At 43.9% G+C, this 11,717-nt stretch overlaps 1 protein-coding gene across 1 annotated transcript; it reads left to right on the forward strand.

Annotated features, from left to right (window-relative positions):
- Positions 1 to 2,904: 2,904 nt before the first annotated feature.
- Positions 2,905 to 8,102, forward strand: LOC111569123 (complement C3-like). Its single transcript, XM_055008804.1, has 5 exons — positions 2,905 to 3,890; positions 4,397 to 4,608; positions 4,706 to 4,906; positions 5,372 to 5,527; positions 5,892 to 8,102. The coding sequence occupies exons 1-5, from the start codon at positions 3,677 to 3,679 to the stop codon at positions 6,390 to 6,392; spliced, it is 1,284 nt and encodes a 427-aa protein (XP_054864779.1). The 5' UTR covers positions 2,905 to 3,676; the 3' UTR covers positions 6,393 to 8,102.
- The last annotated feature ends 3,615 nt before the right edge of the window (positions 8,103 to 11,717 follow it).

Raw genomic sequence — 11,717 nt, forward strand, 5'->3', positions numbered from 1 at the left:
ACATAGTATAGTAAGGCATTTTTTTGCACCAAAATTCATGATGATTTTTTCTTTCAAAGAAAACCTTTCTGGAGTGTTTTTCACGGCCTCCTTTACATTATTTCATCAAATGACACGTTTTTACAACATGTTTGAAAAATCTCGTTTTTTTCGACATAGTATAGTAAGGGGTTTTTTGCACCAAAATTCATGATGATTTTTTTTTTCAAAGAAAACCTTTCTGGAGTGTTTTTCACGGCCTCCTTTACATTATTTCATCATATGGCACGTTTTTACAACATGTTTGAAAAATGGCATTTTTTTTCGACATAGTATAGTAAGGCGGTTTTTTTGCGCCAAAATTCATGATGATTTTTTTTTTTTTTTTTAACAAAAAACCTTTCTGGAGTGTTTTTCACGGCCTCCTTTACATTATTTCATCACATGACACGGTTTTACAACATGTTTGAAAAATGGCATTTTTTTTCGACATAGTATAGTAAGGCATTTTTTTGCACCAAAATTCATGATGTTTTTTTTCAAAGAAAACCTTTCTGGAGTGTTTTTCACGGCCTCCTTTACATTATTTCATCATATGGCACGTTTTTACAACATGTTTGAAAAATGGCATTTTTTTTCGACATAGTATAGTAAGGGGTTTTTTGCGCCAAAATTCATGATTATTTTTTTTTTCACAGAAAACCTTTCTGGAGTGTTTTTCACGGCCTCCTTTACATTATTTCATCATATGGCATGTTTTTACAACATGTCCAACACACGTCCAAAATTTGTAAAAAAATGTCATAGTTTAGTATGTCGTCCAAAATATAGAAAAAAAACCATCATAGTTTAGTATGTTGCTCTAAAAACGTCATAGAAAAGCCTTTTTTCCACAAAACGTTGTTTTGTCCCGGCTGTCTGAAGTAGGTGAGGAGCAACATAAAAACTGTCCAAACGCTGGTTTCCAGAGGGTTAGACGAGAATTTATTTGAAAGAGTAAGTTTACAACAACACAGGTTATGGGGTTAAAAACAAATGGGTGTTAGTAAAGTAAAAATAAATCAATAGAACTAAAAGTGAACTTCATGTTGACATTGATGGACATTCCAACCAGGAACAAAGTCAAAGATAATCAATAGGAAAAAACCTCTTCCTGTTCACCTCTTAAAACCCAAAAACACACCGCAGTAGCAGCCTAAACTAAAACTACCAATGGGTTCCCTGTTTTCCTTTGTGAACAATTCAAAGGTCCCTCTCTATCTCCCCACACATCCACCAACCACTGGAACACATCTCCAAAGTTCTGCTGGACCAGCTCAGCTTCCCCTCAGAAGAAGTGCTGCCACCTGCCAGATGAAGGAGCCTTTTGAGAGGCAGCTGGCATCGTGATTGGACTGTACTTTGGTCTGTTCCAATCCAGCTTCAGCTCCAGAGACGGCAGGCGGGACGAGTCAACGGAGGCCGGGTGGACGAAGGCATGAAGCTGAGTACAATCCAGAAAACAACTGAGGAGGAGTGCAGCAGCCCAGAGCCAGAACAACCAGAGTAGCATCGTATGTCTCTTAGAAAACATCATAGTATAGCCTTTGGTATGAAAAAACACCATCATATACATCGTAGATTGTACAAATAACAAGTCAAAGGAAAGAGACATACATTGTACAATTGTAGTAATTGTGGGCTGACTGATTTACTGATTATCAGTATTTTATTTTTTACTGATTTACTGTAATAAATACATTTAAAAATGGTGCTACTTTGGCTCTGAACCTTTATCTACCTGTGGTCGCTCTGTCTTCTGGAGTGATTTGATTGGTTATACGTCACGAATAAAACTCCTTTAAAACAAAAATGTATCAACAAAGTTTTCTGTTTGTGTTCTTCTAAGTTTAACTCCAAGATTTTAAATACTTTCATTTACTGCAAATGAATATCTACTCCAAATGTCTCACTAATAATCATTATCAGCCTTAAAAACCCACAAAACACCCCTCTATACTCCACCACACTTAGTACAGTCCAGTTCCCCCTTCTATAAATCTGCTTGGAATCTTCCGCTTCCTGTTTGTCAAAGTGGCCTTCTACCTGGACAGGTTTTGTTGGAGCTCATGCAACAAACATTTTGGGTAACTGCACTTTAATATGGATGGATGACTCTGAATTAGAGTCTGTTTTAATGAGACTGAGTTAAGATGTGTAGCTCTGTCATTAAATAGGAAATTATTTCTCAGAATTCATAGAGAAAAGTCTGAAATGTTTGCTAGGTTAGGTGTTAGGTGTTCATGAATATATCAGTGCTTGTATACTGATTTATTTTCTTTTCTCTGTTGTTGTTGTCTGTTGTCTATTTAAGTTTTACAATACTGACCTGAGTCAAGCTCAAGTAAACCACAGAAAAAGCAAGCTCTGTGTGGTTATTTGAAGACTTGGAATGTTAGCTAGCTGTCTAGCTACGCACTAGAGCACGCGCTGGAAGGGCAGCATAGTAGGTGTTGTGTTGGTTTTGTGTAGATGTTGTGTAGGTGTTGTGTAGATGTTGAGTAGTTGTTGTGTTGGTGTTGCGTAGATGTTGTGTAGGTGTTGTGTAGATGTTGAGTAGTCGTGTAGCTGTTGTGTAGTTGTTGTCGGTGTTGCGTAGATGTGTCGTTGAGACTTTCTTGGTTCCAACAAAACAGGAGGAGTGAGACCTCCACAGAGTGAAGGTGAAAGAATTCATTGTAGAACAAAAGAACACACAAAGATCCTGAGGTGTTAGATGTACCCACAAACAAAACCTTGCCCTGAGTAGAGGCGTGTGTTCTGCATGTGTACGTTATGTATGGATACTGAATCACGTGACCTAAATATGTAGCGGGCGGCGGGAATTGATGGGATTCAGAAACACCCCCACAATTTAATCAGTTGTTCCTTGTATCATTTATGACAGATAAGTCCTGATAAGTCCTCAGCAGTTGATTTGTAGTAGGATCACAATCAGCTGATGTAGTGTTCACTTGTCATGGTTACAGTGCCGCTGTGCCGCTATCTGGCAATGATGCAGAAATCTTTAACAAATCGGTGGATCCAGACTATATCTGGCATCACTGCCAAGATCTAATCACTTGGTCCTTGAGTCATTTCTGACCTTCCCTGGAAATTTCATCCAAATCCGTTGGTCTGTTTTCGAGAAATGTTGTGCATAGACGGATTCACGTACGCCAATCGTCACATAACTCTGCTGTGTTCCTTGGCGGATATTAATTAATATTATTATATTAATATTTAGTAGTCCTGCCATTAGCACACAGTAGAGCTCTAATCCTGCCTTGCAGAAGGGAGCATGTGGGTTTGGAGAATGTCACAATACTTGACAGAGTTCAGTGAGCCATCACAGACAGTAAGATGACCAACACCAGCAGTACTCATGCATCCCCAAACCATGATACTGCCTCCACCGTGCTTGACATGGTGTATTTGTTTGTATTTTAATTGGCACAAAAATTGCTCAGCAACAAAAATTGTGTCTTTTAATAAAAAGCATGACGTTCTTTAGTGGATCACTGGAACCAAAATGACCCAATACTCAACATTTCTTGTGTATTTTTATGGAGCCAATCAATTGTAAGTTTTTTATGTTTTTTTTTTAGGAATTGTTTAGTATTTTGGTTGTGACTGTGCTTGAAGATGTAAGATTGATTATTAATGCAATGTTTCACAAATGCATGGGTTAGTTAACCCGAATCCATTTTTCCACCACTGTATTTCTGTCAGATACTTTGTAATTAAAAGAACCATTTTTATTGTGTGTTTTCTGCAGCTGGATGGGGGAACTGTCACACTGAGTATGGAGGAGCTCAAGAGAGCTTATCCCAACATCAGATCTTTGGTGGGCAACTCTGTGTATGTCAAAGTTTCTGTGCTCACCAGCACAGGTAAGAGCTTCGTGCTACTCAGAATGTAGATGTATGTCACGATAGGGAAGGTTGACCTATTGTGACATACTAATCATGACTGACAATGACTGATCAAAGTAAATAATCTCAAAATGCACATAAATCTATGAAAAATCTCTGTGAAAATTTTAAACAAACTGGGACTTGGCCTGTTTGCTGTTGTGGTTTTAATTGTGCTGTCTTGCTGCCTGTGATTCAGTTAATGTTCAGCTTGTTGAGTTTGCTTTGTACTTCTTTGTGCCACAGCCTGGAAAGACCAACTCTCCAGTATGTCTTAATTATGTCAGTATCTATTATATGCCAGTATCTGTTGTGTTATCTGTAGATTTTTTAATGTCACAAGTTTGTATTGTTGCTTTTTGGTGCTTTATGTTATCTGCTTATGATGCTGGCTGTGGGACAATGGGACATCCAGTTTTGGGTTTATGAAGACAAAACTGCCACAAACTTTCAAATGTTTTGTATTTCACCTGCTTTGCATGCAGAGAGCACACAGGCTGGCCTCAGACCTGAGCAGCAGGCCAAACAACAAATCACTGTTCAGCCCTACGTGACTTTCACCTCGCGACAAAGAAACTACTTGTACATCTCCACAGGAACCAACACAGTGTCTGTAGGAGACAGACTGTCCCTGAAGCTCAGCATATCTCTTGCTGAGCAGACACAAAGAGAATTTGTCAAACACATCACCTACCTTGTGAGACACACACGTTTTACACCTGGAAATCAGAAGATAAAGCTGAATGAAACCAACTCTGAATTAAATGCTGTCTTTCTCTTCAAAACTCTGCCAGGTGCTCAATAAAGGCAAAATCATAACTGCTGAGCACATGAATGTCACTGGCCAAGTGGTCACCAGCGTTGGACTGTCAGTCACACCAGAGATGATGCCATCGTTTCGCTTTGTGGCATTCTACAGTATTCCCTGGCTTGCACTTGAAGAGGTGGTGTCAGACTCCATCTGGATAGATGTGGCAGATTCCTGTGTTGGAGGGGTGAGTGTTCAACTCAGTGTCTAAGGTGGCAGACAGAGTGACTGTTCCATATCTGACAATGTTTCACTTTTCACTCGTAACTCTGGAATGAATTTGAATGAATGAATTGAATGGCCAACACTGTGAACTTTCCTGGCAATCAACAAGTCTCATGGAAAGGCTGAAACCAACAATGAAGCGCACAGACTGCAGTCATTACTGTTTCACTTGGTGGGACGTATTTCCTGATGATGGATACTCTGCAGAGCATCCAAACATAGTCCACTGTTGCTTTTGTGAAGACATGACTGTATCATTGTGAGCAAATTTTGACTCCTCTCATCTTTATTGTTTGACCGTTTGCATTTTTTTTTGTTGTTGTTGTTGTATGTGGCAAGTGGTGTGTGGTATGAAGCAAGAAAAGTTGTACAAACCAACAGGATAATTAAAAGTTTGGTTTATTGCGGTGTTCATTTTCTCTTACAGCTCAAAGTCGGGCCAGTGGACGGCATTTGCAGAGACTATGCGCCTGGGAAGAGCTTCAGCTTTCAGATCAGAGGTGACCCGGGTGCAAAAGTCAGCCTGGTGGCTGTGGACAACGCTGTGTATCTTCTCAACAAGGACAGACTCACACAGAGGAAGGTGCGTGAATTTCTATCTGAGAGGGTTAGGCTTGATAAGTTGTCCTCAAGAACTTATCATAAATATAAATTCTCGATAGAAGGGTTTAAAATAGAATTGACTTTACTCATAAAACAATCTCCACATTTTTCTCAGATTCTCCATTTTCCACATTGTGCCACATTTTGTTGCCATAGAACCAAATAGCAACAACAAGAACTAATGCCTTCTTTGTGAATATGCACAATACTTCTAAAAGTCAGTTTTTAATTGACATGATTTAATACACACTGGAATGCAGTGGGTTTAATAAGTCTAACCCGAACAGGCATCATTTTAAAATATAAAGTCATGTCACCTCATTCTTGATTAACCTTCTGCTCAGATTTGGGACGTGGTGGAGCATGGAGACATTGGCTGCACCCGTGGGGGAGGCCGAGATGCTAAGGGGGTGTTTTCAGATGCAGGACTGATGCAGGACTGCTTTAGGACTGCTTTACTCCTCCAGTACCGGTGTTCAAAACTACAACCAGACAAAGTATGTACGAGCATGGAACAGCTGTCTGTTCTGTTTGGAGAATTTCAGCCGTTTCTCACTCGAGCAACTTCCCGAGTTGACAACATCGTACGTGCTGTTAACGTGTTTACATGTGAAGGCAGATATCTACTTGTTTTAGATTCTCCAGTCAGGCTAATGAGCAAAACACAGAGTAGTTCACAGGAATCATCATGTACTGTAATACTGGTGATTTTAATGATTTTTTTTTTTTTGGTCTGCATTTGTTCTCATTGTTTAACTCCACAAAAGAGGTGTCAACATTGTATGAGATTGATGCATATTATAGTCTTGCAGCCAAATATTTTAATATTTAGTGCATGTGTGTGACCATCACCGGCCCTCCCTGAAAGCTAAGCAGATATTCTTTATTAGAATTCCCTATGATGAGCCAGGGAGGGCAGTGCTACACCTCAGTGATGTGCAGGGGAAACAAAGACTGGACAGGACGAACAGGACGAACAGGATGAAAAAGGATAGAAAATAACAGGCGGTGCTATTGCAATTAAAGATTGTAAGGTGGTGTGTTATTCCCAACTACTAACTGCCCATCAATAAAACAGAAAGAAAGGAAAAAATAATTAAAAAAAGAAAACCAACACAAAAGAAAAAGAGATTCAATAAATAAATAAACAAGTAGTACTGAGCACCATAATTGTGGATGTCTTGACAGTATAGAATAGGATGGAATAGAATAGGCCAGAAGAGGATACCAGTGAAGGAGAGAATGAGTTTAGGGTAGAGACTCTGGAGAGATTCTCAGCACATTCTGGTGGATCCCATCTTTCGCTGACAATGGGACTCGGGAGTAGCTGGCGAGACCTGATCAAACATGCAAGTGTGAAGGACCCCGAAGCCCAGAACAGAAATCACGGCAAGGCAGGGCCAAGCCAACAGGGCACCCCTCCCCCCGGGCCGTAGGAGCCACAGGGCGGCACCCCCAGAGAGCCACTGGGGCCACCGTGAACGACGCGGACCCAGAGAACAAGAGGGAGCAGCTACCGACACCCCCAGCACGCCAAGACCGACCCAGGCAGGCCGGGGCACGAGGACCCACCCGCCGCCCAAACCCCAACCCCGCCCACCCCAGCCCCCACCAGACCCCCTCACCCCACCATCCCGCCCGCCCAACCCCACCCCCTCCCCCACCCCCGAGGGGGCCAACGGCCCCACACAGCCAGGAAGCCAGACACAGGGGCCGAGCGGCCCGCCGAAGGGATGGCAACCAGCCCAGCACAAAGCAGGCCGCCACCGGGAGCCGGCCAGAGGAAATCGGAGCCGGGACTCGATGCGAGTCCAGAGGGTAAAAATGGACAGTGTGGTGGGGCCCGGTGACGCCAACAGGGAGGCACCCCACATACCCCCCGCACCAGGCCCCAGGTGAGCGCAGTACACCCAGGGCCCCCACACCCCACAATGCGCCCTGACAACCCACCAGGACAGAGCCACCGCATGCCACCAGCCCGCAGTACAGCCACAGCGCCCACCAGGACGGCCAATCCAGCCCTCGCAGCCCACCAAGAGCCACCGCACCAGCCCGGACCCGTCGGGCACGCAAGAAAACCCCCCCAGGCCACAGCCCCCAGGTCCCGGGGACCCCCCAGCCACAGCAACACAGATGATAGTCCACCCCCGCCACCCCATAGCCATAAGGGGGCCGGGTCCCACCAGTGAGGCCATATTAGTGAGATCCCCCCATTACTCCCTATTAATACGTCTCCCGATCCCAGACTGGAGACATTATCCCTGCACCGTGATATTGTAACCCTGAGTGTCATGTGATGCATTAAAAGTGGAGAGGCTGGGTGAGGCGTCCAGGGGGCAGGCCAGAGGACCACAGAGGATGGCTACTCTGCAGCCTACCCTGACCCAAGTTCCCCGAGCCGTCCCAGACCTACCCCCAAGCTGTGAGTGTGTGTGGTGCATTAAAAAGAAATTAGAGAGCAGGGGAGGCAAGCAAGAGGGTGATGGGGAAGAGACAAGGCCGTAGAGCCCTGCCATCCGCCCCACCACAGAGCCCATTGTTCACGCCCCCACCTACTCTCAGGGCCCTAACTGTCGTGTCCCTATATGTGCCTAAGAGTAGCTATGTACAGTGATGTGTGAAGTATGTGAAGTGCACAGTAAGAGGCAGTCTGGTGTGGATCCGGCCCAAGAGGACAGAGCAGCGGGGGAGACAGGTAGTAAGACCACCGGTACTGATGCAGAGGGCCCCCAGAGCCCAGAGGCAAGAGGCCGAGGTGGGCCCACACAAACCCGACCGGCCCGGCCAGCACCAAAACCCCCAGAAGTCACAGCGCTAGAGCAGCGCCCTGGTAGACGCCGTAGCCCCACCACGGGCCAGCCGCACGCAGCACCCTGCCCCGGAGGGAGGACCAGGCCGCACCACTAAGAAGCAAGGGCCATGAGGCCCCACGCCCACCCCGGAGCCGGCACGTCCAGGATGCAGGGCGCCCACCCCGCAGCATCACCAAGACCCGACCCACCCCACCACACCCCAGGACCGCACTGGGCCCGGACAGAAGCCCCCAGCCAGCAGAAATTTATCTCCAGTGGCGGCACACAGGCAAGTACCAAGGCCTGTGCCAGGATGAGCCAGAGCCACCCCCCCAGAGAGACCACCCGGCCCCCATGCCAGACCCCCAGGCAGCGGAGGGCCCCCAGCCCCCCAGGGGAGGGAGAGGGACGAGGACGAGCGGCCAGGCAGGAGAGGAGGGAGGAGGAGGGAAGCAGAGCAGGAAGGGACAGGGGAGCGACCGGAGGGCCGACCCACCCCAGGGCCAGCCAGGGCGCCCCAGAAGAGACCAGCCGCCGCCACCCCCAAGGCCCCAGGAGAGCGCACAGACCCAGCAGACCCAGGGCTCGAAGGGAGAGACACCGGGGACACCCACCCCCAGGCAGAGGGGCCCAAGCCACGCCGGCCCCGCAGAGCCAGAGAGCGACCCCAAGAGCAATAGGGAAAGGACACCACTAGTGCATGCACACAGCCTTGAAGTCCATGGTGCCATCCTACTTAAAAAGGTAGAGGGTTAATAAACTGAAATAAAGCAGAGAGAAGTCAGACCATACACACAGACAGAATAATAATTACAATTTTATGAGGGAAGTGGCATACGCCCACATACAAGCGGAGGCTATAGATTAATATTTATTGATTTAATAAATGGAGACCATTTTTCTTTGAAGGAGTCCAATTGGTTTTTTCTGATAGCAGATATTCTCTCAAGTGAAATGTGTTCTGTGAGGAGGTTCAGCCAATGGATGATGTTGAGGGCTTTCTTATCTTTCCAGTTAACTAAAATAGTTTTTTTGGCAATGGCGATAGCTGCAAGTGTGGGTTGGATATGAATGTCTGGAAGGGCTGTTTACGTTAGATCACCAATTAGGCAAACGTTTGGGGAATGCGGAATCCCACAGTCCAAAATATTGGAGAGTTTCTGTGTGATTGTTACCCAGAATTGATAGACGGGTGTACAAAGCCACAGAGCATGAAAGTAAGTGTCAGTCATGTTTTGGGTGCATTGCGTACATGTGTCTGAGCGCGAGAAGCCCATTTTATACTGTTTATATTGCGTTATATGCGTTCTGTGAAGCACCTTAAATTGGATCAATTGTAAGTTGGTGTTTTTAGTCATTTTAAATGTGTTTTCACAGATCTGGGTCCAAAAATCAGAGTCAAAAGATTTGGATACGTCGTTTTCCCATTTTTGAGTTGGTAGGTGTATAGAGTGTGTCTTTGAAAGTGAACTATAAATTTTTGAGAGATTCTTCTTATTTCTTGGGGACAGTTTCACAATGTATTTGACAAATTCAGGTGGCTGTAAATCCGTTGGCTGTAAAGTAGTCTGAAGCAACGGAATTCTACTTGTAATCGTCTTCTTTACCTGTAGGTATTGGAGAAAATTTCCATTTCTTACTTCAAATGTTTGGAATAAGTTTATATATGTCCTAAATGTGTTATCATCAAGAAGGTGATGGAGGTGAGTGACTCCTCTCTCTGCCCATGTGCTGAGATAAAGAGCTCTTTTGTTGTTTGCAAAATCAGGGTTGTGCCAGATTGGGGAGAGTATACTGGGTTTTAATTGGGAGCCTGTGGTTTCCAGTGCTTTCCACCAAGCAGACAAGGTGGAAGCGATCATAGGGTTCTTGAAGCAGGAGTGATGTTTAAGGGCAGAAGTGATAAAGGGAAGATCAGAGATTTTGATATGGTTACAATCTAACTGTTCTAGTTCAAGCCAGGAGTTATATTCTTCATGTGGATGTATCCATTTGGTGAGATATTGTATTTGGTTGGCTAAATAATAATACATGAAGTTGGGAGCCTCCAGTCCCCCTTCGGATTTATTCTTCTGGAGGGTAGTCAAACTGATTTTAGCCTTTTTATTCTTTGAGTAGAATTTACCATTTTAATGATTTTAATTCTTCTTCTTCTTATTGTTTTTTTTTCCTCCGTATTTTAATCATGTTTTAACTGTGTAATTTCATAACTGTGTTTTGTATTTGCTGCTGCCTATCTTGGCCAGGACTCTCTTGAAAAAGAGGTTCTTAATATCAACAGGATCTCTCCTGGTTAAGTAAAGGTTAAATAAAATCAAAATGGAAAAAAAAAAATAATGATTTAATTGTTTTCTTGACTGGTGCTCCTATACATAGCAACACCAGTAAAGAAACACACAAAAAAACCCTATAGTGAACATTGAAAAACATCATAAACTAGCTTTCATTAGGAAGTAGCTGTCAACACTTTGAATCCAGTTTTCCCCTTGTAGCAGCTCAAGGCCGTGTTTGCACTGTGTGTTTGCTGAAAGTGAGGCGATCCTGGAGTCGCTTTGGGTGGAGAATAATATACAAACCAACTAATCTCTTAATATGTCGGTTTTAGCCTAATACTGAATATTGTTTTATGTGTGTTAAATATAGGTGATATTCACTTCTGAAAAGTCTGGTACGAAGCTGATACTTCATTTATAGTGTAGGGTTACAACCTATATTCACAAGAGATTTACATTAAAAGCGACCAACGATTGAAAGAGCAAAACCCGTATCTCGTGTCAAAAAGGAACTCATCTTAACCTAAATATGTGTTTTCTTGGACTGTTGCTTGCTTTTATAGCAATTTTTGAGCCACTACAACATATCTTCCTTGTGCGCGTTGGGCTTAGGGGTTAGGAACACATTGAGAATCAAGAATCTTTATTGTCATTGTGTTTCCCCACAGCGAAATTACAATTGGTGACTCCCAGCTATATATAAAAAAAAATAGAAAAAGGCACACTATGTACAAATAAATTTAAAAAAAAAATACTTAAAAGATATAAATATGTAAACAGTCTTAGTGCACATGAGCAGTAGGATGGGTGATAAAGTGCAGTCCAGTGCAAGACTCAGTTCTTTATTCCACATAGTGTATCTGTTGTATGTGTAGGGGGGAAATGGATTGGACAGCTCTTGGATAAAAACTGAAACAGTATGGGTACCACAGAATGATAAAACTGTTCTAAAAAGCTGTGATGAATCTGTTTATAATTGTGCATCTTGTCCATTGAATCCTAAATATCATTCCAAGGTAACACTGGTTGTCCAAATCTTTTTTTAAGTAACCATTTGCTGTTGCTCATCTGTTAGACAAAAGCACAACCAGTGCAATGAAACAGT

Source organism: Amphiprion ocellaris, unplaced genomic scaffold (assembly GCF_022539595.1).
Source record: "Amphiprion ocellaris isolate individual 3 ecotype Okinawa unplaced genomic scaffold, ASM2253959v1 Aocel_unscaffolded226, whole genome shotgun sequence".
NCBI lineage: Eukaryota > Metazoa > Chordata > Actinopteri > Pomacentridae > Amphiprion > Amphiprion ocellaris.